At 43.6% G+C, this 23,177-nt stretch overlaps 1 protein-coding gene and 1 long non-coding RNA gene across 4 annotated transcripts in view; both read right to left on the bottom strand.

Annotated features, from left to right (window-relative positions):
* The window catches only part of LOC308309924 (myocyte-specific enhancer factor 2A-like), a 78,090-nt gene that overhangs the window by 14,164 nt on the left and 40,749 nt on the right, over positions 1-23,177 (bottom strand). For 2 of the 3 annotated variants that reach the window (XM_080755900.1, XM_080755901.1), the window contains exons 3-6: positions 21,765-21,968; positions 3,170-3,304; positions 2,069-2,342; positions 362-427 (exon numbers count right to left, since the gene is read on the bottom strand). In XM_080755900.1, coding sequence (XP_080612026.1) covers positions 362-427; positions 2,069-2,342; positions 3,170-3,304; positions 21,765-21,968 — 679 coding nt within the window. Of the gene's footprint in view, positions 1-361; positions 428-2,068; positions 2,343-3,154; positions 3,305-21,764; positions 21,969-23,177 lie in introns of all 3 variants that reach the window. The other variant, XM_080755902.1, reaches the window with a different exon arrangement.
* The window catches only part of LOC308310523, a 64,296-nt gene that overhangs the window by 14,164 nt on the left and 26,955 nt on the right, over positions 1-23,177 (bottom strand). The gene's annotated exons all lie outside the window — the stretch shown is intronic.

The following is a 23,177-nucleotide window of genomic DNA, read 5'->3' as shown; positions in this document are numbered from 1 at the left end:
CTTTTCCACCTCAGTTTTGAAGGTGGAAAAGTACTCTCCTCCAATTTCAATTTACAACAGTTGTTCTCAAAGTGCGGTCTGCTGTACTAGCGGCTGGGGTGGGGGAGGGGGGAGTACTGTAGTAATGTAAATTTAATGTAGCGTCATAAACCTTTTAACCCCTTTATTCACCCCACCATTCGGTGAAAATAGGTGCACATTCCGCGAAAAAGGAGGCCCATAAACTCACAAGGCAACGCAGGTTGTTGTTAGCTTGTAAGATCGGCTACCCCAAACGGAGGCGCGCGCGCGGGTGGGGGTAGACCTGTACACACCCCTGATGCACCCCTGGTTTGAGTGTTTAATTAGGTGAGATACTCACAGAGTGGACTGCCAGCGCCTTGACCACCAGACCCATTTGGAAGATCAGCACCACCGTGTAGGACACCTGACAGACACACACACCACACACAAAGAGTGAGATGGACAAAGGCACATGACCACACACACACACACACACACACACACACACACACACACACACACACACACACACAGTGTCCTGTGTCTAGCTGGTGCCTGCTGAGTACAGAAGCTGTGTGTCCTGCTGGGTTCAAATCAACCATGCCATGTTCACCACACACTCACTGATTCCATCTGGGACCGCTGTGTGTGTGTGTGTGTGTGTGTGTGTGTGTGTGTGTGTGTGTGTGTGTGTGTGTGTGTGTGTGTGTGCGTGCGTGCGTGCGTGCGTGCGTGCGTGCGTGCGTGCGTGCGTGCGTGCGTGCGACTGTATCTTTCAAAGCTTATACCAAGAACAGTGTTAATGCAAAACAATTAAATATTTGTATTAGCACATGCATTCCATAGATTCCACAGGGCTGGACCATACATTACATCATCAATTATTTAATTCTAAAATAAATAAAATATTTGAAAGTGATGAGGGATTAGCCAGGGATCCTTTTAAAACCAGTCCATAGCCGTTCGGGGATATATATGAGCAGCCAAAGTATTTAACCGTTTGTGCCCGTTATGAATGATGTCATTGATGTGATAGTCATAGGCTACTAATAACATTTCTATGCTTGATTATTTAGGTTTATGATGATGATGATGATGATGATGATGTGCCAACATGCATGGGCACGCTGTACAACTGTTCTTTGGGGTTACAGAAAATCCTTTATTTATTTATTTTGTATATTTTATATTTATTTTTTACATTTTTAACCCACAATTTTGCAACCCATGTTTTCACCCAGTGTCAATTATCAATTCTACATCAGGTCGTTAAGAGGAAGCAATCTGATTGGTTGAAACGGTTTCTAGCCCGTGATCAAACCACTACTGCTCACCACCTAATCAAAACAAAGAATTCAGCCGCTCTGTTTTCCCAGAGCGCTAGCAAACTCGGTGGCTAGGCTAGCTAGTTTCTTTGGACATTTGTGGTCGTAGTGACTACATCTGTCATTAAAAAAAAAGTAACTTTAAAGGGTAACTGTTGTAGAATTCGTGTGATTGATTCAGTGATGCTTGCGGAACTCGACTTCGTCTCGTTCCTGACCGCATCCCTGTCGTGGCAATAATCACGTTAAACAACACCCTCTCGTGTAATATTGCTTAAATGTAATCCTGGGCTCTACACTCCCTATGCCAACCTGGGGAAAGCGGACTGACCTCATGCTTTCTTCTATGCATGAGGAGTCCAAGCTGTTTCTTTTCATCTGACAGGGGGAGTATCCCCGGTATAGATGTAGCGGGTGGAAGGAACACATTGTTCCATCCAGTTCCTTTCCCCTCCTTTCCTCCCCCAGGCTGGCCAGGGGGAGGCAGTATAGAGACCAAGATTACTGCATGATTTTTGTGAAGGTACCACCTACCCTATAGGGGACATGGGGAGAACATGCAAACTCCACACAGAAAGGCATCCCCAGCGTGAATCGAGGGTGAGGATTTACTACTCTCTGCCTATCGGGTCGCAACTCGGACAGGTCTGAATCGGCTCAAGCGAACTACGCAAACTATAGGGCGAAAGTCCCTCCCAGCCCATATAGCATGATCAAACTAGTTTGCCAGACGGACGTACCGGTGTTCCCAGCGCTGGGCGGTCGGTGACTGGGCGACGCCATGTTCCTGTGCAGGTGTCCTGCTCCGTGCGGACTGGACAGGAGCCCGCCACCGTCGCCAAGGGGTCCCGGGCCCCCGGCCAGGCCCTGGGACTGGGAGGACCCTGTAGCGCTGCCTCTGTCGCCTCCACCTGCCCCCGGGTGGTGGCTGTAGGCCAGACTGGAGGAGTTGGGTAGAGGTGGGTTATGCATGTAGTTCTGCTGCTGCTGCTGCTGCTGGGACAGGCCTGCAGGCTGCATGGGGGGTGGGGAGAGAAGACAGACTGTGTTGTTAACCCATTTAGACCGGAGTGAATCCTAACCTACATTTTCTGAAAAACATAATAAAAATATAATAATAATAAAATAAAATCATGTTGCTATTTACATACTGTAGCAACATCTAAAAATTACAAAGATGCTTTCATGGATTGAAGGGTATAACGGGTTATTCTGAGAACACAATTTTGATTTCATTTTAGTCAAAAGTCCTTTGAATAGAATTACATTTTTAGTTTTTAGTCACATTTTAGTCATCTGAAATAGTTTAATTTTGGGGGGTAAAGTCTAAAGGTAAACGTTTACCAAAAAATGTCCAATATCCATCTACACTCTACAGTATCAATCATTCATACACTATGCATGGAACCACTTAAATAGCACTTATTTTCCCAGGTAGACTCTCTCAGCTCAGTGGTCAAAAAAGTATAGCACTTTCAGCACTTCCACCTGAGACCTGGGGTTCAAATCCAGGTTAGTAAAGTTTCTCAACTATTCCCATTATTAACCCCTCTGTGTGAACCATTATTTGTTTTGTATGATCACCTCAATCTGAGCTCAATTCCAATACATTTTGTTTGGCTAGCCCTGGACTGGATGATGGAAAATAACCAATGACATCGCCAATGCGGAAGCCAAGTGTTGCCTGGCGACGATGACGCCAAGAGCCGGTAATATTTTTTCGTTCTAGGCGATCTACGAGCATATTTATAACTCGCCCATTGTCGTCCTTAGCAGGGAAACTCTTCTGGGGGTTCCCTGGCACAACACATTTTCAGATAACCAACAACAGTGCTGCTTACGAGCTTATGGTTCCTCATCATGTTGTCAAACTCCTCGTTGATCTTCTTGTACTTCTCCTCGGTGTGGGGGGTGAGGGCGTACGTGCTCTCGCTGTCGGGACTCTCACAGCCGCGGTGCTCCTTCTTGTTCAGCGCCTGGAAGCAGAACGGGTGATGCTAATTAGAGGGGAAGGCAATTAGGAGCATATTGATACCGTTTACTTTTAACAAGCCTCCCGACGCATGTCCTGCCAAAACAACCCACGGGAGAAGAGGTGTGATGCTAAAACAAAGTCATTCATAGATGATGATAGGGGCGGCGGTGGCTCAGGGTTAGAGTGGCTGGATGGTAACCGCAAGGTTGCCAGTTCGAACCCGGGCTCCCCCAGAGTTAGTGTCGAAGTGTCCTTGAGCAAGACACTGATCCCATAATTGCTCCTGATGTGCTGGTTGGTGCCTTGCATGGTTTCCGCTGCCATCAGTGTATGAATGTGTGTGTGAATGGGTGAATGTAATGCACAATCTATGTAAAGCGCCTTGGATAAAGGCACTATATAAATGCACCATTTACCATTTTAAATGTTTTTATGGCCAAGTTCTAATGTGCGATTTGTGAAATGTGCCCATACTAGCATCATTTGCTAAACAAGTAGCACAATAATTTATGTAAATTCATGTTTTCGAATGTATGCACGCACACGCACACGCACACACACACACACACACACACACACAAACACACACACACACACACACACACACACACACACACACACACACACACACACACACACACACACACACACACACACACACACACACACACACCCTTTCTGTCTCACAGTCACATGTGTGTCACTCCATACATAAATATCACACATCCACTACAGTAACTGTGTGGGTGGCTGAGTGACATCACCTCACAGAGTGGAAACGTTTCACGACATATTTTGTGGAGAAAATAAAATTGTCATTGTGCGTGACATTGTCTGTGAAGAATTTCTACTGTGCTAATAACAATTACATCACCCATATTGACACAACACTGAACGGATAAAGCCCACATTCCATCCATAGCGCTGAGATTGTCTTTTCTAATTACGTTTTTCATCTGCCTAGGCGGGGAAATCAAGGTTTATCTCCTGTCCCACTTTTCAGAACATTATAGCGTCTTGCCGTCTAGCACGTTCTAAAGTAATGCAAACAACTGTAATTGTTGCTGATGTGAAATCTAAAGCCACGGTCTATGAGTGTTTAAAACTCTCTGTCTCTCGCCAATGCTCCCTCAATTATTGATTTAGGTTTATTGCTCTATCAGCCTCTCTCCTGCCCCCCCTTCTCTTCTCCTCTCCTCTCCTCTCCTCTCCTCTCCTCTCCTCTCCTCTCCTCTCCTCTCCTCTCCTCTCCTCCTGGCAGCAGAGCTTCATCATGACCATTATAAATGGATGGTTGGAGGTGAGTCAGTGTCTCAGTGTTTATGTAAGCTGTTAATGTAACGTTCAAACTGCTGACAATAACTTTACAGCTGCTGGACCTTCCTCCCCCTAAACACGCACGCACGCACGCACGGACACAACGTATACAGTATGTGCTGTTGCACTTACATATTAATAACTATGTAATAATTACTATAGTATACTATACAGCAACAGCGTCATGTAGCATAATTAAGAATTGCATTCTGCTGTTGCCCTGTGTGCGTGCGTGCGTGTGTGTGTGCGTGCATATGAGTTGTGACTGCAAAAACCACAGACACCTGGTCTGTGTATTAAGTGCCATTATCCTGTGGGAACATTTGCCTGCTTCAGGAACTCTCTCATTTGTATCCCCCTCCCTCCCTCATCCTGAGCAAATGACACACAGACAGTCCCAGCTGGTGAAAAGCTGCACATACATATGCACAGTGACAGTTTGTCTTTGTCATCTTTACATGTGGGTCTCGGGTCCATTTGCAAAACACACTGCATTTGACTATAGCCGTGTAAATGGATATGCTCTGCTGAACTTTGAGACAACTTTACTGTAAACGTATGAGGGCTTTGTGTGGAGTTTAGTAGCAACACTCAGGGTCATATTGTTGTTGGCGAGACGGGACAAAGCATTTGTCTAGTAAAGTAGTGACTTACATGCATTCATACACTAAGAACGGTCCCACAGGCAGGGGTCCTTGAGGAGTTACAGCGCTGGAATCAAATGGACCCTTACGTTCCATTTATACACTCTCAGAGTCAAGGGTGGTACATTTATTAAAGTACTTAAACGGATATTTCACTTGAAAATAATTTGGGTCAGGCTTATGTGATAATGTGAACACCCCTGACAGTTTTTAAGTTGCTCCATTCAGTATGTATATAGATCCAGTCGCATGGACCTTTATACTGTATGTATATTGCAATAACAATACATAAAATCTCAAAACCCCAAAGGCACACGTGGACCTGACTCACAGTACCCCAGTGTTTGTAAGTGATGTAGGATCAGATCCCAGCAGTGTCTACTGGCCTGTGGCTACACTACAGCGTCTCCTCTCCCCAGCCTTCCTGCCGTCTGTCTCTGTCTCAAAGCTTTTCGTGAGATGGAGACAGAGTATAGGTGCCAGAAAAACAAGACTTGTTCTCCAAAAATATTCTGCGAGAAGGGGTCAAACGGTCCAGACTGTTATTCCGTTTAAACCGACGGAGCGATTGCTTGTGTCATCATAATAAGACAGTGATTGGGCCTGTCGAGGCGTCGAGTTTCAGCAATAACAGCGTTTGGCCCTTCCAAGGTACAATCGCCTCGGCTCTGCTCAGACTACACACACAGAGTCAGAAGAAGACGAATGGCCTCCGTAATGAGGAGAGAAAACGGTTCTACACACTGCAACCCAACACTGGAGCGCACAAAACAACATATGGAGTTCTGCCGTTCAGCTCCAGCAACGATAGAACGGCTCAGAACTAAACTGTGGAACGGTTCCGATCCCCCATACCAACTCCTCTTTGCATTTGTTTCTTTATTGAGACAGACAGTAGGAGAGCTGAGAGGGAGACAGTGTATAGGAGAGGGAGACAGTAGGACAGCTGAGAAGGAGACAGTGTAGGAGAGACAGACAGACAGTAGGACAGCTGAGAGGGAGACAGTGTAGGAGAGACAGACAGTAGGACAGCTGAGAGAGACAGTGTAGGAGACAGACAGTAGGAATGTTGACATGGAGACAGTGTAGGAGAGACAGACAGTAGGACAGCTGAGAGGGAGACAGTGTAGGAGACAGACAGTATAGGAAAGTTGAGATGGAGACAGTGTAGGAGAGACAGACAGTAGGACAGCTGAGAGGGAGACAAAAGCATGGTAGGATTTGACCTTACACCTGAAAGGATACGTTAAGTTGAAATACACAAACTCCACTGAGATTCATGTACACACCCACACATGTGCACATGCAAACTGTCGCACGCACGCACACAGCTCTCACTGTATGAGCAGATACAGTGAGAGGCTCGATGTTTTTCTCAGAGCTATACTTTGACACACACGCTGTTGATGGACACAGTCATTAGACAGGGATTTGAACCTGTCAGATATCACTTACATGGCAGCCTGTCTATAAGTGACCGAAACAAAGACAAGTTCAAAGCCACAGAATAAAAGCTTCAATCCCTATGAAGTAGCGGTGGTAGTAGTAGTATAGTAGCCAGGAAAATATTCCTTGTTTATGATCCTACACAAAGATCAACTGGAGAGGCAAGAGCTTTTTATCATTGCTGTCGGGCAGAAACCTCTTATCTCCATTTAGTTTTGGAGATAGTAAATTATCGCCCTAGTTGATTATACCACAGCATCACACAGAAGCATCAAAAGTAGCAGATCCACCAGCGACAAGTTTCTACTTTCCTGCTTGTGGATCTGCTACTTTTGCTCTTTTTGATCCCTGTAAAGTTTGAACATATGAGGGTTTCCCACAGACAGAGACGGTATTTTCTTTTGAAGGAGGTGGCCTTATACACTCCATCCTCGATACACTGACTGTCCCTGATGCCAACATGAAACCTCCACCCAGATTAGAATAGACTTTACACTGCGGGCGGCTCACATCTTGATGGTGGCATCGCTCCAACATTCCTGCAGCTGATCCCATAAAACCCACACCACTCTGACATCTGAGACCAGGCAGAGGGAATACACACACACACACACACACACACACACACACACACACACACACACACACACACACACACACACACACACACACACACACACACACACACACACACACACACACACACACACACACACACACACACACACACACACACACACACACACACACACACACACACACACACACACACACACACACACACACTGACCCAGCGGCCCCCGGCCAGCCAGACACTTAAGGAGCATTTCATCAAAAGCCACAGAGGATTTATTCACACACTCCATCTTAATTCAAGGTCACGGAAAAGAGAGCAGGAGAATATAGTATTATACCAGCACACATTATATATATATATAATATAGTATTATACCAGCACACATTTTGGCAGTGGTGTAAAGTAACTAAGTACATTTACTGCAGAGTAAGTAAAATGTTGAGGTACTTTTACTTTACTTGAGTATTTACAATGTTCAATACTTTTACTTCTACTCTGCTACAAATATTATACTCCACTACAAATATTTGAAAACTTTTTGTTGCTAGTTAGGTTCAGAAAATACTACAAGCGGCACTCCAAAATAAAAGATGCAAGACTGGCTCAGATACACATTCTTATTTATTGAGAGCGCTTGACGCGTTTCGGCCTTAATGGTACCCCAACGTTGTATTCATAGCTGAGCACCCGCTGCCTAAACAAAAACGCATCCAGAGGAAGCTCACCTGCCTTCTTCTTTTATTTTGTTACTATTTACTTGTCACTACGGTAGTTACTTTGTAGATTTTGATTATTATTACAAAACATACATAACCCACTTCAGCCCTACAGTTTTTAAACTTTGGCTATTTGAAAATAGTCAATCTACAACCTACTCTACAACACGCCACATCAATCTGCCTTCAAAAGATGTGTTATACATTTTAGACATAAAATCACAAGTTATCATATTATGATAACTTGTGAAATGGGATATTCTGCATAATGAGGACTTTTACCTTTGGTATACTTAAAGTATATTTTGATTGACTTTTGTACTTTTACTCAAGTAAATTTTGATTACCGGACTTTTACTTGTAACAGAGTGTTTCTACATTGCAGTACTGATACTTTTTAAGTAAAAAAAAATACTTTTTCCACCATTGGATGGCAGAATGGACGAGGGGAGGGGAAAAAACCGCGAAAGCCCGAGTTAGACTTTGTTGTGCACGTTATTATGCACTGTGTATATTCATATCGTCACCTTATTAAACTAATTGCCTAAGTCATTTTTTGCCAATTTTTTTTTTTTGCCTAAATCACCACCTGGTGATGCTGGCCACCTCTGGTAAACTCGCCCAAGCCCTAATGTAAAAGGCCTTCCTGTTACACCCTATTAAAACAATGGCCTATGTCAAGAGGGAGACTTAGGCCATATTATTTTGCCTAAGTCATAATAAAATGTGACTTAGGCCATTTTAACACACCTTTCAAAATGGGAGTGAATGGGACTGAATGGGAGGTAGGCCTACTGTTACTATGGGACTGATAGAATGGGAGTGAATGGGAGGTACTGTTACTATGGGACTGATACTATGGGAGTGCATGGGACTCAATGGGAGTGAAAGGGAGGTACTGTTACTATGGGACTGATACTATGGGAGTGCATGGGACTGAATGGGAGTGAAAGGGAGGTACTGTTACTATGGGACTGATACTATGGGAGTGCATGGGACTGAATTTGAGTGAATGGGAGGTACTGTTACTATGGGACTGATACTATGGGAGTGAATGGGACTGAATGGGAGTGAAAGGGAGGTACTGTTACTATGGGACTGATACTATGGGAGTGAATGGGACTGAATGGGAGTGCATGGGACTGAATGGGAGTGAATGGGAGGTACTGTTACTATGGGACTGATACTATGGGAGTGCATGGGAGGTACTGTTACTATGGGACTGATACTATGGGAGTGAATGGGACTGAATGGGAGTGCATGGGACTGAATGGGAGTGAATGGGAGGTACTGTTACTATGGGACTGATACTATGGGAGTGCATGGGAGGTACTGTTACTATGGGACTGATACTATGGGAGCGAATGGGACTGAATGGGAGTGAAAGGGAGGTACTGTTACTATGGGTAACAGTACCCGGCCAGGAGACAACCCACAGAGCCTAGTCCCTCCATGTGCCAGAAGTGTACGTCCCAGCCTTGGCAGAGTAGTTCTGGAGTAGTTCCAACGGATTGTGTGCCACTGGTTTTTCCCTAGTGGGACTGATTGAGGGTAGCTACTGGGACGTAAGTCGGGACTTGATCACTCCCGGCTGGGTCGCCTGAGTGAGGGGTATGATGTTGAGAGACCTGAAACCCCGTTGACCTCAGGATACATCACTGAGGATACGTCCCAGGTGCATCCATGCGATGTTTTTTAGTTATAGTTCTTCTATTTATAGTGACTCATAGGAATAGACTATGTGACAACCAGGTATAGTCTGGTGACCACCGGAGAGACGGGTGACAGCCGGAATGTAGACGGCACCCGGGTGAGCAGTATGGGTTAGCGCCCCAGCCTGTGTCCTCCGTGAGGATGAAGTCCAACAACCCTCGTTGAGGCCTTTGGGAGGGCCATGCAAGCAGCAAGCGGAACCGCAGCACCATGACCCTGCGGAACCATTGCCCACCACTCCTGAATGAACTGTCTGGTGCTGGGACTCTGGTGCAACGCACAGGTCCTCGCTCTACTCCTGGTGAGAGCAGGAGTGGACCTGGTGAGACGTAGGAGGGGCCCGGCCAGGAGACAACCCACAGAGCCTAGTCCCTCCATGTGCCAGAAGTGTACCTCCCAGCCCTGGCAGAGTAGTTCTGGAATAGTTCCAACGGATTGTGTGCCCCTGGTTTTTTCCTAGTGGGATTGATTGAGGGTAGCTACTGGGGCGTAAGTCGGGACTTGATCAACCCCGGCTGGGTCACCTGAGTGAGGGGTATGATGTTGAGAGACCCGAAACCCCGTTGACCTCAGGATACATCACTGAGGATACGTCCCAGGTGCATCCATGCAATGTTTTTTAGTTATGGGACTGATACTATGGGAGTGCATGGGAGTGCATGGGAGGTACTGTTACTATGGGAGTGAATGGGAGTTACTGATACTATGGGAGTGAATGGGACTGAATGGGACTGAATGGGAGGTACTGTTACTATGGGACTGATACTATGGGAGTGCATGGGAGTGAATGGGAGGTATTGTTACTATGGGACTGATACGATGGGAGTGAATGGGGTGTACTGTTACTATGTGACTGAATGGGAGTGAATAAAAGTGAATGGGACTGAATCGGAGTGAATGGGAGGTACTGTTACTATAGGACTGTCACTCCCATTCAGAGTGAAAGGGAGTGAATGGGAGGTAGCGTTACTATGGGACTGTCACTCCCATTTACTCCCATTCAGAGTGAAAGGGAGTGAATGGGACTGAATGGGAGTGAGTGGGAGTGAATGGGAGGTACTGTTACTATGGGACTGTCACTCCCATTCAGTCCTGTTCACTCCCATAGTATCAGTCCCATAGTAACAGTACCTCCCATTCAGTCCCATTCACTCCCATTCAGTCCCAATCACTCCCATTCACTCCCATTCAGTCCCATAGTATCAGTCCCATAGTAACAGTACCTCCCATTCACTCCCATACAGTCCCATTCACTCCCATTCAGTTCCATAGTAACAGTACCTCCCATTCAGTCCCATTCACTCCAAATTCACTCCCATTCACTCCAAATTCACTCCCATTCACTCCTATTCACTCCCCTTCAGTGTCAAATGTCTTTGTGCTATGATATTATTTTAAACACTCTGTGGCTGACCCTAAACCATGGTCTATTAAAAATAATTGGAATAAAACATTTTGCCTAAGTCACTTACCGCAGAAGTAATTTGGCCTAAATAACGTTTATAATTGCCTAAGTTAAAATAGATATGTTCAGATATTGGCCTAAGTCATTTTATCCTTACATGTTACATGATTGACATACACCATTATTTGTATGTCAATAGTCATATTTTTTCATAGTTTTTGGAATTGAAATAATTAAGAAATATAATATATTCTACATTTGGCACAGTTTTTTGTGTTTCCTGAAAACCTTGAAAAAATTACTTAGGCAATTAGTTTAATAAGGTGACGATATACGTTATTATGCACTGTGTATATTCATATACGTTATTATGCACTGTGTGTATTCATATACGTTATTATGCACTGTGTATATTCATATACGTTATTATGCACTGTGTGTATTCATATACGTTATTATGCACTGTGTATATTCATATACGTTATTATGCACTGTGTATATTCATATACGTTATTATGCACTGTGTATATTCATATACGTTATTATGCACTGTGTATATTCATATACGTTATTATGCACTGTGTATATTCATATACGTTATTATGCACTGTGTATATTCATATACGTTATTATGCACTGTGTATATTCATACACGTTATTATGCACTGTGTATATTCATATACGTTATTATGCACTGTGTATATTCATATACGTTATTATGCACTGTGTATATTCATATACGTTATTATGCACTGTGTGTATTCATATACGTTATTATGCACTGTGTGTATTCATACACGTTATTATGCACTGTGTATATTCATACACGTTATTATGCACTGTGTATATTCATACACGTTATTATGCACTGTGTATATTCATATACGTTATTATGCACTGTGTATATTCATATACGTTATTATGCACTGTGTATATTCATATACGTTATTATGCACTGTGTATATTCATATACGTTATTATGCACTGTGTATATTCATATACGTTATTATGCACTGTGTATATTCATACACGTTATTATGCACTGTGTGTATTCATATACGTTATTATGCACTGTGTATATTCATATACGTTATTATGCACTGTGTATATTCATATACGTTATTATGCACTGTGTATATTCATATACGTTATTATGCACTGTGTATATTCATATACGTTATTATGCACTGTGTATATTCATACACGTTATTATGCACTGTGTATATTCATACACGTTATTATGCACTGTGTATATTCATACACGTTATTATGCACTGTGTATATTCATATACGTTATTATGCACTGTGTATATTCATATACGTTATTATGCACTGTGTATATTCATATACGTTATTATGCACTGTGTATATTCATATACGTTATTATGCACTGTGTATATTCATTCATTTAGACTTTGTTGTGCAGGTTATTATGCACTGTGTGTATTCATATACGTTATTATGCACTGTGTGTATTCATATACGTTATTATGCACTGTGTATATTCATACACGTTATTATGCACTGTGTATATTCATATACGTTATTATGCACTGTGTATATTCATATACGTTATTATGCACTGTGTATATTCATATACGTTATTATGCACTGTGTATATTCATATACGTTATTATGCACTGTGTATATTCATACACGTTATTATGCACTGTGTATATTCATATACGTTATTATGCACTGTGTATATTCATATACGTTATTATGCACTGTGTATATTCATATACGTTATTATGCACTGTGTATATTCATATACGTTATTATGCACTGTGTGTATTCATACACGTTATTATGCACTGTGTATATTCATACACGTTATTATGCACTGTGTATATTCATATACGTTATTATGCACTGTGTATATTCATATACGTTATTATGCACTGTGTATATTCATACACGTTATTATGCACTGTGTATATTCATATACGTTATTATGCACTGTGTATATTCATACACGTTATTATGCACTGTGTATATTCATATACGTTATTATGCACTGTGTATATTCATACACGTTATTATGCACTGTGTGTATTCATATACGTTATTATGCACTGTGTATATTCATATACGTTATTATGCACTGTGTATATTCCCGGAAAACGGCCGCTCTACAGTACGAGCACACGACGTGATGTGCTGGTCTGCTATTTTTGGTGTGTGACAAACGGCGCACGACCCAAGTATAAATCACTCATCTTTGGACCATGGATGGAGTCAAAGGAGTTCCTGGCCAAACCCACACACTCCACACGGAGCAGGGCCAACAAATATCAATCGTGTTACACAACTCATTTATCTAACCATGATCCAGAGGTTACAAAAAGGACTAAAGCTGCCTTACTTAGCAGAGAGACGTGTTTCCTTTCTAAAGACTGAGGTTCGAGTGAAAACAAAGCTTTAAGACATACAGTTCTGTGTAGGTTCTCAAACGTTTTCATGTCAAGGATCCCCCCAAATGAATGTCTGGCCACGGAACCCACATTTGAAAATATTTTGTGCCAGGGACACCCGTGTGCTAAAATAAAAATAGCCACAAAATGATTGTGATTTCTGTATTAATTGCTGCTGCTGGGGACCCCATGGAACCACCCGCAACGACCCCATTTTTAGAACCACTACAGTATACTGTATGGTGGTGAAATGGGGGTGACATGACCCCCTTTAACACCGTCCGTAAGTTGTGTCTGACATCTGAGACGATGTGAGAAGCATCCACCACCACCCAGCCTTCAATCCCCGCATCAACGAGACACTTAAAAGACCTGCTTTCAAACGCAGCCTTGAATCCCTGGTGTTTAAGGAACGAATCGGTAAGATGAGCCCATAAACACATGGCGAGCTGGAGCGAATCCACACGACAGACCACTGACCTTCTGGAAGACCTATGCTCTCTCTCTCTCTCTCTCTCTCTCTCTCTCATCAATCCCACTATGACCCTCGCCCTCATTTGCCCATCTCTCTCTCTCTCTCTCTCTCTCTCTCTCCACACTTCTCTCCTCCCTTCCTTCCCTCACAGTGTCGCGTTACTCTTTCTATTCCTCCTTGTAGGCTAATAAAGTCAGTTCAATCCAAGCCACTACCTCCAATATAAAGTCAATACATCTTAGTGAATCAAGAAGACAGAGCCTTGCCGATATATTGACCCACTGGTGTTGACCCACAGAGTGTTTCCAGTGAGTCAACATGCACAATATCAGACAATAGACATTTAAAACAAGGTACAAAGGGAGTCTACCAACGCGCCTCAAGCCTAAAACGGCTGATCCGGTGCTTCACAGGTGCAAGGACATCAAAGTTGCATAAGGAGAAGAGACTGGAGCAGCACGGACATTTAGAGCCTTTTATTTAGGTGCTGAGTATACAAAACGACTAACGTTTCGACCTTGCGGTCTTCATCAGAGTCATAGGTGGTAGCATTTGGGCATGTCTTATATACAGGCTGGGCTATCAATGAGCCAATGACAGGATACCATATGACATGTAATAACCCGTTACTACCAGCAGTCTAGATAATGTAAGAGGGTGGCTATGGAAAAAACGCTGTTGAACAGTAAAATAAATAAAGTAAAAAAGTGATTTAACCATAAAAAAGCCATTGAAATATTGTTTTTTAATTTCGATGGCTTTTTTATGGTTAAATCACTGTTTTACTTTACTGTTCAACAGCGTTTCTTCCATAGCCACCCTCTTACATTATCTAGACTGCTGGTAGTAACGGGTTATTACATGTCATATGGTATCCTGGCTGTCATTGGCTCATTGATAGCCCAGTCTATATAAGACATGCCCAAATGCTACCACCTATGACTCTGATGAAGACCGCAAATAAAAGGCTCAGCACCTAAATAAAAGGCTCTAAATGTCCGTCTAAATGTCTCTTCTGTCTTCTCCTTATGCAAGTATAATTTATAGTCAGAATAAACAACTGCAGAGCGGATCACTGACCGCTAATGCAAAATATTAGCTTAAAGATTTAGCTTTAAGCTCCCCCTGCCTAGCCGGGGCGCCTGATGGAGGGGAAAGGAACTGGTCGGAATAACGTGTCCGTTCCACGCGCTACGTCTGGCCGGGGAAATTCCCCTCTGTCAGGTGAAAAGAAGCAGCTTGGACTCCTCATGCATAGAAGGAGGCATGAGGTCAGTCCGCTGCCCCCCCCCAGGTTGGCAGAGGAAGTGTAGCGCCCAGGATTACATTAGATAATTGGCACTGGGTGAAAAGAAAACTGGGTTACAAAATCGTGGGATAAAATTTTTAAAAAAAAAGAAAGAAAAAAAAGATTTAGCTTTGTAGTTCTGTAGCTTTTGCAGTAGCTACAAAGGTCGGATGCATCTTTGCATCTTCATTTGCTGACTTCCATTGAAAATGAATGGTAGACCGCAGCACAGAATACAGATGATTGCAGTGCTAATTGAGAGTTTGTCTTTTAAATACCATTCCTGGACATCCCCCCCAAAAAACTTTCTTTTGGTGGACCTGAAGTAGCTTTATATCCCCAAGATCACATCATCATGACACCTTAAGTGTAGGTGGTAAAATACTGGGCCCAAAAAACACAGGCAAACTCAGTGAAATTATCTAAATTATATATTGTTATAACTTTAGCACTTTTAGTGTTTTACAGGCAATCCCAGACAAGCCGGGACATACAGTCAGTTAATACATAGGGGTTCTCAACGTTTTTGACCGGAAATGCTTTGGCAATGTCTCGGGACCCCCGCCCCGCCTCCCTCCTGACCCCCAATATAAATTGACTGCTACAATAACCTTAATAATAGACAATACACCATAAATAAATACTGAAACCAGATATAATCATTAGGGAAGGTGTTTGCATGTACTATGTGTACTATACAGTATGTAAACTCTTTTATTTCATTCAGTTGCTTTTTTTTAAATAATTTGGGGACCCCCCCGAGGGGTCGCGACCCACGGGTTGAGAACCCCTGAGTTAATACATAATGGTGATGATGCATCTCACTTTATCAGTGTACCAAGAAATCATGAATGGAACTTTTGTATAGAAAAGACTGGAGCAATGTGAAAGTGATGACTCCCTCCTGTAGCCACAAGGTCAACTGGAGGTCCAGCCTGAATCATGCAGGCCTGGTGACCTAGTAGTGAGTTGAATGACGTCTACAGTAAGTGAGCTACTGCAGCAAAGATCTCACCCAGACACGGTGGAATAGCATGGATCCCATTGGAGGGAAGCCGGTCGGGAAGGATGATAATAGTCATTGCATGTAATCCTACAGTACGGGCTGGGGGGAGGGTTGGATGGGAGGAGTAGGACGAAAGCTCTACGTCCTCCTGGTGGGGGCTCCTCCCTGGCACTATAGGTGAGTCGGTAGGATACAACAGCAGCGACAACACAGAAATGTGTGAGGGGAAGAATCAATTGGGGGAGAAAAGGGGATAGAAAGAAAAAGAATAACGAAACTGTGAGAGAAAGCAGCGTGAAATCAAATCAGACTCAGGGCGACTGTTCTACAAGTACATAACGGTCGTGAATATTATATCACCAATAAAATAATTTCCCTTTTAGTGCAGAGTTGCAGACAGACATCATGGACCACCAGCAAAATGATAATTGCATTTATATAGCGCCTTTATCCAAGGCACTTTACATATATTGTGCATTACATTCAACCATTCACACACACATTCATACAACCATGACGGCGGAAACCATGCAAGGCACCAACAAGCACATCAGGAGCAATTAGGGGTTCAGTGTCTTGCTCAAGGACACTTCAATTAGGGGTTCAGAGTCTTGCTCAAGGACACTTCAATTAGGGGTTCAGTGTCTTGCTCAAGGACACTTTGACACTAACTCTGGGGGAGCCCGGGTTTGAACTGGCTCGTTGGTGCCTTGCATGGTTTCCACCATCATGGTTGTATGAATCCGGCCACTCTACCCCTGAGCCACAGTCGCCCCAAAATGGTCCGCGGACCCCAGATTCAGGACCACTGCTGGGGTCAGTAGGTAGTGGGCATAGAGTCAGTATTGAGGGACATACACATTGTAGAGCCCCCATCATTTAAAAGCAGCCATTGTTGGCTCTGGGCTCTGAGCCTGGGCTTTATTTTCACAGCTTGCGTTGGAGGATATAAATCACACCACTTCAAAATGCCACTTGAGAGACGGCAGCAGAATATCCAAAGTTTACAGCTCTGCGTGTTGTTGACACAAGATACATAGAGCCGTTGGGAGGTGTTTTATTGATATCTTTATCTCCAGTGTGGTTGGCCTGTTCCTGTTTCTGATTAAAAATTAGACTTCACTATGATGACACTGGCACTGCACCTGGAAAATCAGTTTTTTTTTTATTGGTTGTGAACTATTTTGTGAGTTCACACACAGGCGGTTGGACGTTGCCAGTTCAAATCCCAAGCCAGGCAGTGGTTATAAGACAATATGTGCTGCACTCACTGCACCACAACGACACCCTTGAGCAAGGCACTTAGCCCCAAAATGCTTCCGGATGTACTATAATCACACTTTGTAGCTGAGGTGTTCTGGGGTCCACACCAGGTGCAGTTAATCAGGCTGATGGCCTAGTAGTGGTTAAAGATGGAGTGCCACCCATCATGGAGTGCCAGTTTCCACCCTAAAACATGATCATCAGGTCTTATTGTTATATAAGGAGGTATAATCTTTTCAAAAAAGTGTACAGTATTTGTTAAAATCATGCTTTTATGTGGACACGCCCACCAGTTCATTAAGTATGCCTGGTTTGCCTGGTGGGTGGTGATGGGTGGTGATCCACCTGAACTGAAGCCACACCCACAGCTGTAGTTGTATGATAAAGGGGGAGGGGTTAGTGGAAACGACCGGCAGCGACACAGCTTTACTTCCTCCTCTCGTTGCAGGCAGGTCGCTCCAATGAACTTCAGCTACAAATGTAATATCTATGTGTGCGCCGCCCAACAGTGCCACCCCAGGTCACATAGCGCTACTGCAGCTGTCCATGCTGAAATTGACATACATACACGGGGACAGACAGACAGCTGCGTGTTGGGCACCGCTCCAAAAGAAAGAATTGTATGACATGTGTGTCTAATAAATAAAATGATCTTAAAGAAAAAACGAATTATGATTCTTGGTTCTTGGTTTACCTACCATCACTACACTGTCTCTATGCATTTGATGTATGTGTTTATTAGTAAGCCACTCTAGATTAAGTCAATGAAAGTCAGCGACATGAAGATGCAAAGATGCATCCGACCTTTGTAGCTGCTGTAAAAGCTACAAAGATACAAATTGAAGCTGGGTTGGGTTCAACTTCCAGATGCAAAGCTTCAAAGCTACAACTGTAGCTGCAATGACACACGTCACTATGGAGTATGGACGCATGCTTAATGATGTCAACGACCATGTAAGCAACAGATTTAGCCTGATAGTTCAGACAGACAGACAGACAGACAGACAGACAGACAGACAGACAGACAGACAGACAGACAGACAGACAGACAGACAGACAGACAGACAGACAGACAGACAGACAGACAGACAGACAGACAGACAGACAGACAGACAGACAGACAGACAGACAGACAGACAGACAGACAGACAGACAGACAGACAGACAGACAGACAGACAGACAGACAGACAGACAGACAGACAGACAGACAGACAGACAGACAGACAGACAGACAGACAGACAGACAGACAGACAGACAGACAGACAGACAGACAGACAGACAGACAGACAGACAGACAGACAGACAGACAGACAGACAGACAGACAGACAGACAGACAGACAGACAGACAGACAGACAGACAGACAGACAGACAGACAGACAGACAGACAGACAGACAGACAGACAGACAGACAGACAGACAGACAGACAGACAGACAGACAGACAGACAGACAGACAGACAGACAGACAGACAGACAGACAGACAGACAGACAGACAGACAGACAGACAGACAGACAGACAGACAGACAGACAGACAGACAGACAGACAGACAGACAGACAGACAGACAGACAGACAGACAGACAGACAGACAGACAGACAGACAGACAGACAGACAGACAGACAGACAGACAGACAGACAGACAGACAGACAGACAGACAGACAGACAGACAGACAGACAGACAGACAGACAGACAGACAGACAGACAGACAGACAGACAGACAGACAGACAGACAGACAGACAGACAGACAGACAGACAGACAGACAGACAGACAGACAGACAGACAGACAGACAGACAGACAGACAGACAGACAGACAGACAGACAGACAGACAGACAGACAGACAGACAGACAGACAGACAGACAGACAGACAGACAGACAGACAGACAGACAGACAGACAGACAGACAGACAGACAGACAGACAGACAGACAGACAGACAGACAGACAGACAGACAGACAGACAGACAGACAGACAGACAGACAGACAGACAGACAGACAGACAGACAGACAGACAAAGTGCAGACGTCACTCCAGACATGAGTCTAGTCTGCTCTGAATTCACACACAGCAGTCTTATAAACACAATGGATTGGACTCATTAGAACTTTTTACAGCGCTGCCTGCAACAACTCGTGATTCGCTTCGGGACGTTTTATGGCGGAGCAGGGCAGAGAGAAATGGATCATAAAAAGGCAAATCTAGCTGGTGGTGAGAGTTGTTGGAAGCAGAGAAACAGGCTGATAAAGTCGCTGTGTGTGTGTGTGTGTATTCTCCAATGTACATTGAAAGTCACTACGTGATGTGACTGACAAAACTGTACAGTTAGTGAGACAATGGACTGGCCTAAACACACACACAACACGTGACTATGTGATTACGTGATTATATTCCACAGTAAAGGTGAGGGTGGACCCCCAGGTCCCCAATTTTGAATGGGTTTATATTGCTTCGCGTCTCTCCCATCTGTTGAATATGGTGAACAGTGATGACCAGTATGTGAGAAGGCTTTCTCGTTCTTCTCTTTTCTTGGACCTAAAAAGACGCAAGGTCCCCCTGGCGAGTAGTTCGGACTCTAGCTTCCTAGGCTTCAAGAGGAAACCCAATGGAAATCTGGACAGTCGCTCTCCTGGCTTTGGTGTGTGGTCGGACTGGCCAGACCTAAATGGCATGTGCTGCTGGGTCTAACTCTGAGTTCTGTCTCTCACTCTGTGTTAAAAAATGTTGCCATTGATGAGTGCATTGTTGTTTTTACTTTGAAAGCGAGATTACAGGTTCTACCTGGTTCTATCTAAACTTAATCTCTCCATCTGGTTTCTAGGCAATCATGCTCCTCACTGTATCCATCATGGCCATGAACAAATAGCTGAAACCATGTCCCACATCTTAAATGGTTGCCATGTTTACAGGGGCCTTTACATAAGTAGGCATGACAGAATAGTGGATTTGAAATCGAAAGACATCTCTTCCATTGTCAGGTCCTCCATCATGTTTTATAAGCATTCTACTGTGAAGCCGAGGATGTTTAACCTGTGTAATGATGATTCTGTGTTCTCTAACATTTCAGCTAACACCCCTGATGTCATTGTTGTAAATGAAAACCATTCTCGAGGTCGGCTGTACCTTTCATAACCCATTGAATCGGTCCCTTTGTAAGCCATGTGGGGGTGTTAGAAAAGAACCCAAGTTGGGTTATTTAGTTTCAGGCATTTTTTTGTGTGTGAAATTCCCTAAAAGGGCACCATTCGAAAGAAAAAAACAAGGTCACAACGCCTTGTAGATCAGTGGTTCCCAAACGTTTTCATGTCAAGGAGCCCCCAAATTGACACTAATTGGCCCGCGTACCCCCATTTGAAAAAATATGCCAGGGACCCCCATAAGACAAGACTTCTACGGCTCAATAGCAGTGATTCTCAACCCGTTTAATTTCAAGGACCCCCATTTTGACATCCATTAGTCTATGGACCACCATTTAATGGCATTTATATCTCTGGGACCCCCAATTTATTTTGTGAAATCAATGTTAATTTAACTCTGAGAGTGTACAAATGGAACAGGTCCATTCGGTTCCATTTGTACACTCTCAGAGTTACAGACCCATAAGGGTCCATTTGGTTCCAAACTATCATCTAGCTGGGGACCCCCTGGAACTCCCTCAAAGACCCCTGTAGATCAGCTGTTTTTGGGGCGTACAACATGCATTTCTACACAGAGGACAAAATCTTTCAACGTAAAATGTTGTGTTCAAGTTCTGGGAAAAAGCTACTCTCCTGAATGCTGCCTCCAGGTATGGCATGGAAAGGGCATTTCTTTCACCATAGTTGCTGCATTCATGGTCTGGAGAGGGCAGTTCTTTACAGACGCTTAAAAGGGCAGGGGCTCAAGCCCCCTTTGATGCCTGTGCGTGCACGTGCCTGGGTACTTTGATGTGTGTGTGTGTGTGCACGTGCCTGGGTCACACACGACCTGAAGCAACACTTGGCTCACAGAGCGACATAAATGTACCACTGGAGATCAACACAGCTTCGCTTCCCAGATGCAGTGGTTCTCCGACATTTCAGACTGCAATCCTCTAAAAGAATCCTATTTAGAACCCGTGGAACATAAGGGATGACCCCAATAAAGGCTACGATACGATATAAATGAATAAAGAACATCTATACCATAGCACAGATATACGGCTCTACTCACCTCCACGATGTCGGAGTTGGTCCTGCTCTCGTGCGGCTCGTTGTACTCGGTGTATTTGAGCAGCACCTTGTCCATGTCCGTGGAGGCGTACTGGAACAGCTTGTTGGTGCTGTTGAAGATGATCAGGGCGATCTCACAGTCACACAGCACGCTCAGCTCGTAGGCCTTCTTCATCAGGCCGAACTTCCTCTTGGTGAAGGTCACCTGGAGGAGGCACACACAGCACACAGAGGACACGATTGGAATGACAGACTGAGTACGGATCTGGGACGGTTGGTGTCACCGTTGTTTTGTTTATAATCAAAGGTGGTGTGTTTTGTATGTCAAACAGCTGTGTGTTTGGTTCACATGGAGTAAAGCAATAAAACCTCATGACTGATAAAATGTGGTTAACATAGGATATTATAATTGTCCGTGCGGACAATGTACAGAAAATATACTAAGGACCTATTCCATGGATGAAAAAGCTAAATAAAATGATATTTTGTATGGCCAAGACCTTGTGAAACAAAGAGGAATGGTCGGTGTCGTCATTCATTTATAACCAAAGATGGTGTGTTTTGGGAGCTCTATATTCTGATCATCATCAATCATTGATATATAGAGTGTTTGTTCAATAACAGGGCTCTCCCCTTTTCTCCAGTGCTTTAATAAAAGAAAATACATTTTCAGTGCAGAACACCATCAATTTGATCCAATCATGACTCGAGACAACTCATTCATTCATTCATTCATTCATTCAAATTTTATCTATTCTCTAAATTTCACTAAGTAAACTCATTCACAGTGTCATTGTGTAATACAATATGACATAAAACATCACAAAAGATTACGAAAAAGAAAAAAAGGCATACATGTGAAATACATAAGGTTTACTAATAAGAGTCAACACAAATGTCAAAACAATCTCAAAACAGATACATATTGTGTGGATCTGTATGCTCACCAAGGTTTTAAAACGCCTCAAGGGTACCAAAGTTGTCAATTTTAATGTTGTTTGCAGGTCATTTCATGTATTAGGGCCACAAGCTATAAAAGCAGATGTACCAAGTTCCGAGTTAACGTTTGGTACCTTGAATTTGGGGAAATGACTTGATCGGGTGTGGTAGGGTTCAGAGTCCCATTTCAGAAATGATGAAATGTATCTAGGACAATTTCCAAGCATGGCTTTATACAAGAACAGGTGTGAGTGCAGTTCTCGCCTCTCTGCCAGGGAGGACCATCCAACCCGTAATGAATCTAATCGATGAGTGGTCTAGGGATTTAAGGGTGGACAGATACTGCTGCATGTCTATAGATTATGTCCCCATAATGCAAGATAGGAACACTGCCTCAACTACCCTCTTCCTGCTAATGACAGGAAAGCTGTCTTTATTTCAATACAAATAAAAAACTGAAACAAAATACAGAATA

This window comes from Protomyctophum bolini, assembly GCF_963924005.1.
Source record: "Protomyctophum bolini genome assembly, chromosome: 1".
Classification (NCBI taxonomy): Eukaryota; Metazoa; Chordata; class Actinopteri; order Myctophiformes; family Myctophidae; genus Protomyctophum; species Protomyctophum bolini.
Note: the sequence above shows the minus strand (reverse complement) of the source record. Positions and strands in the feature narration are given on the sequence as shown.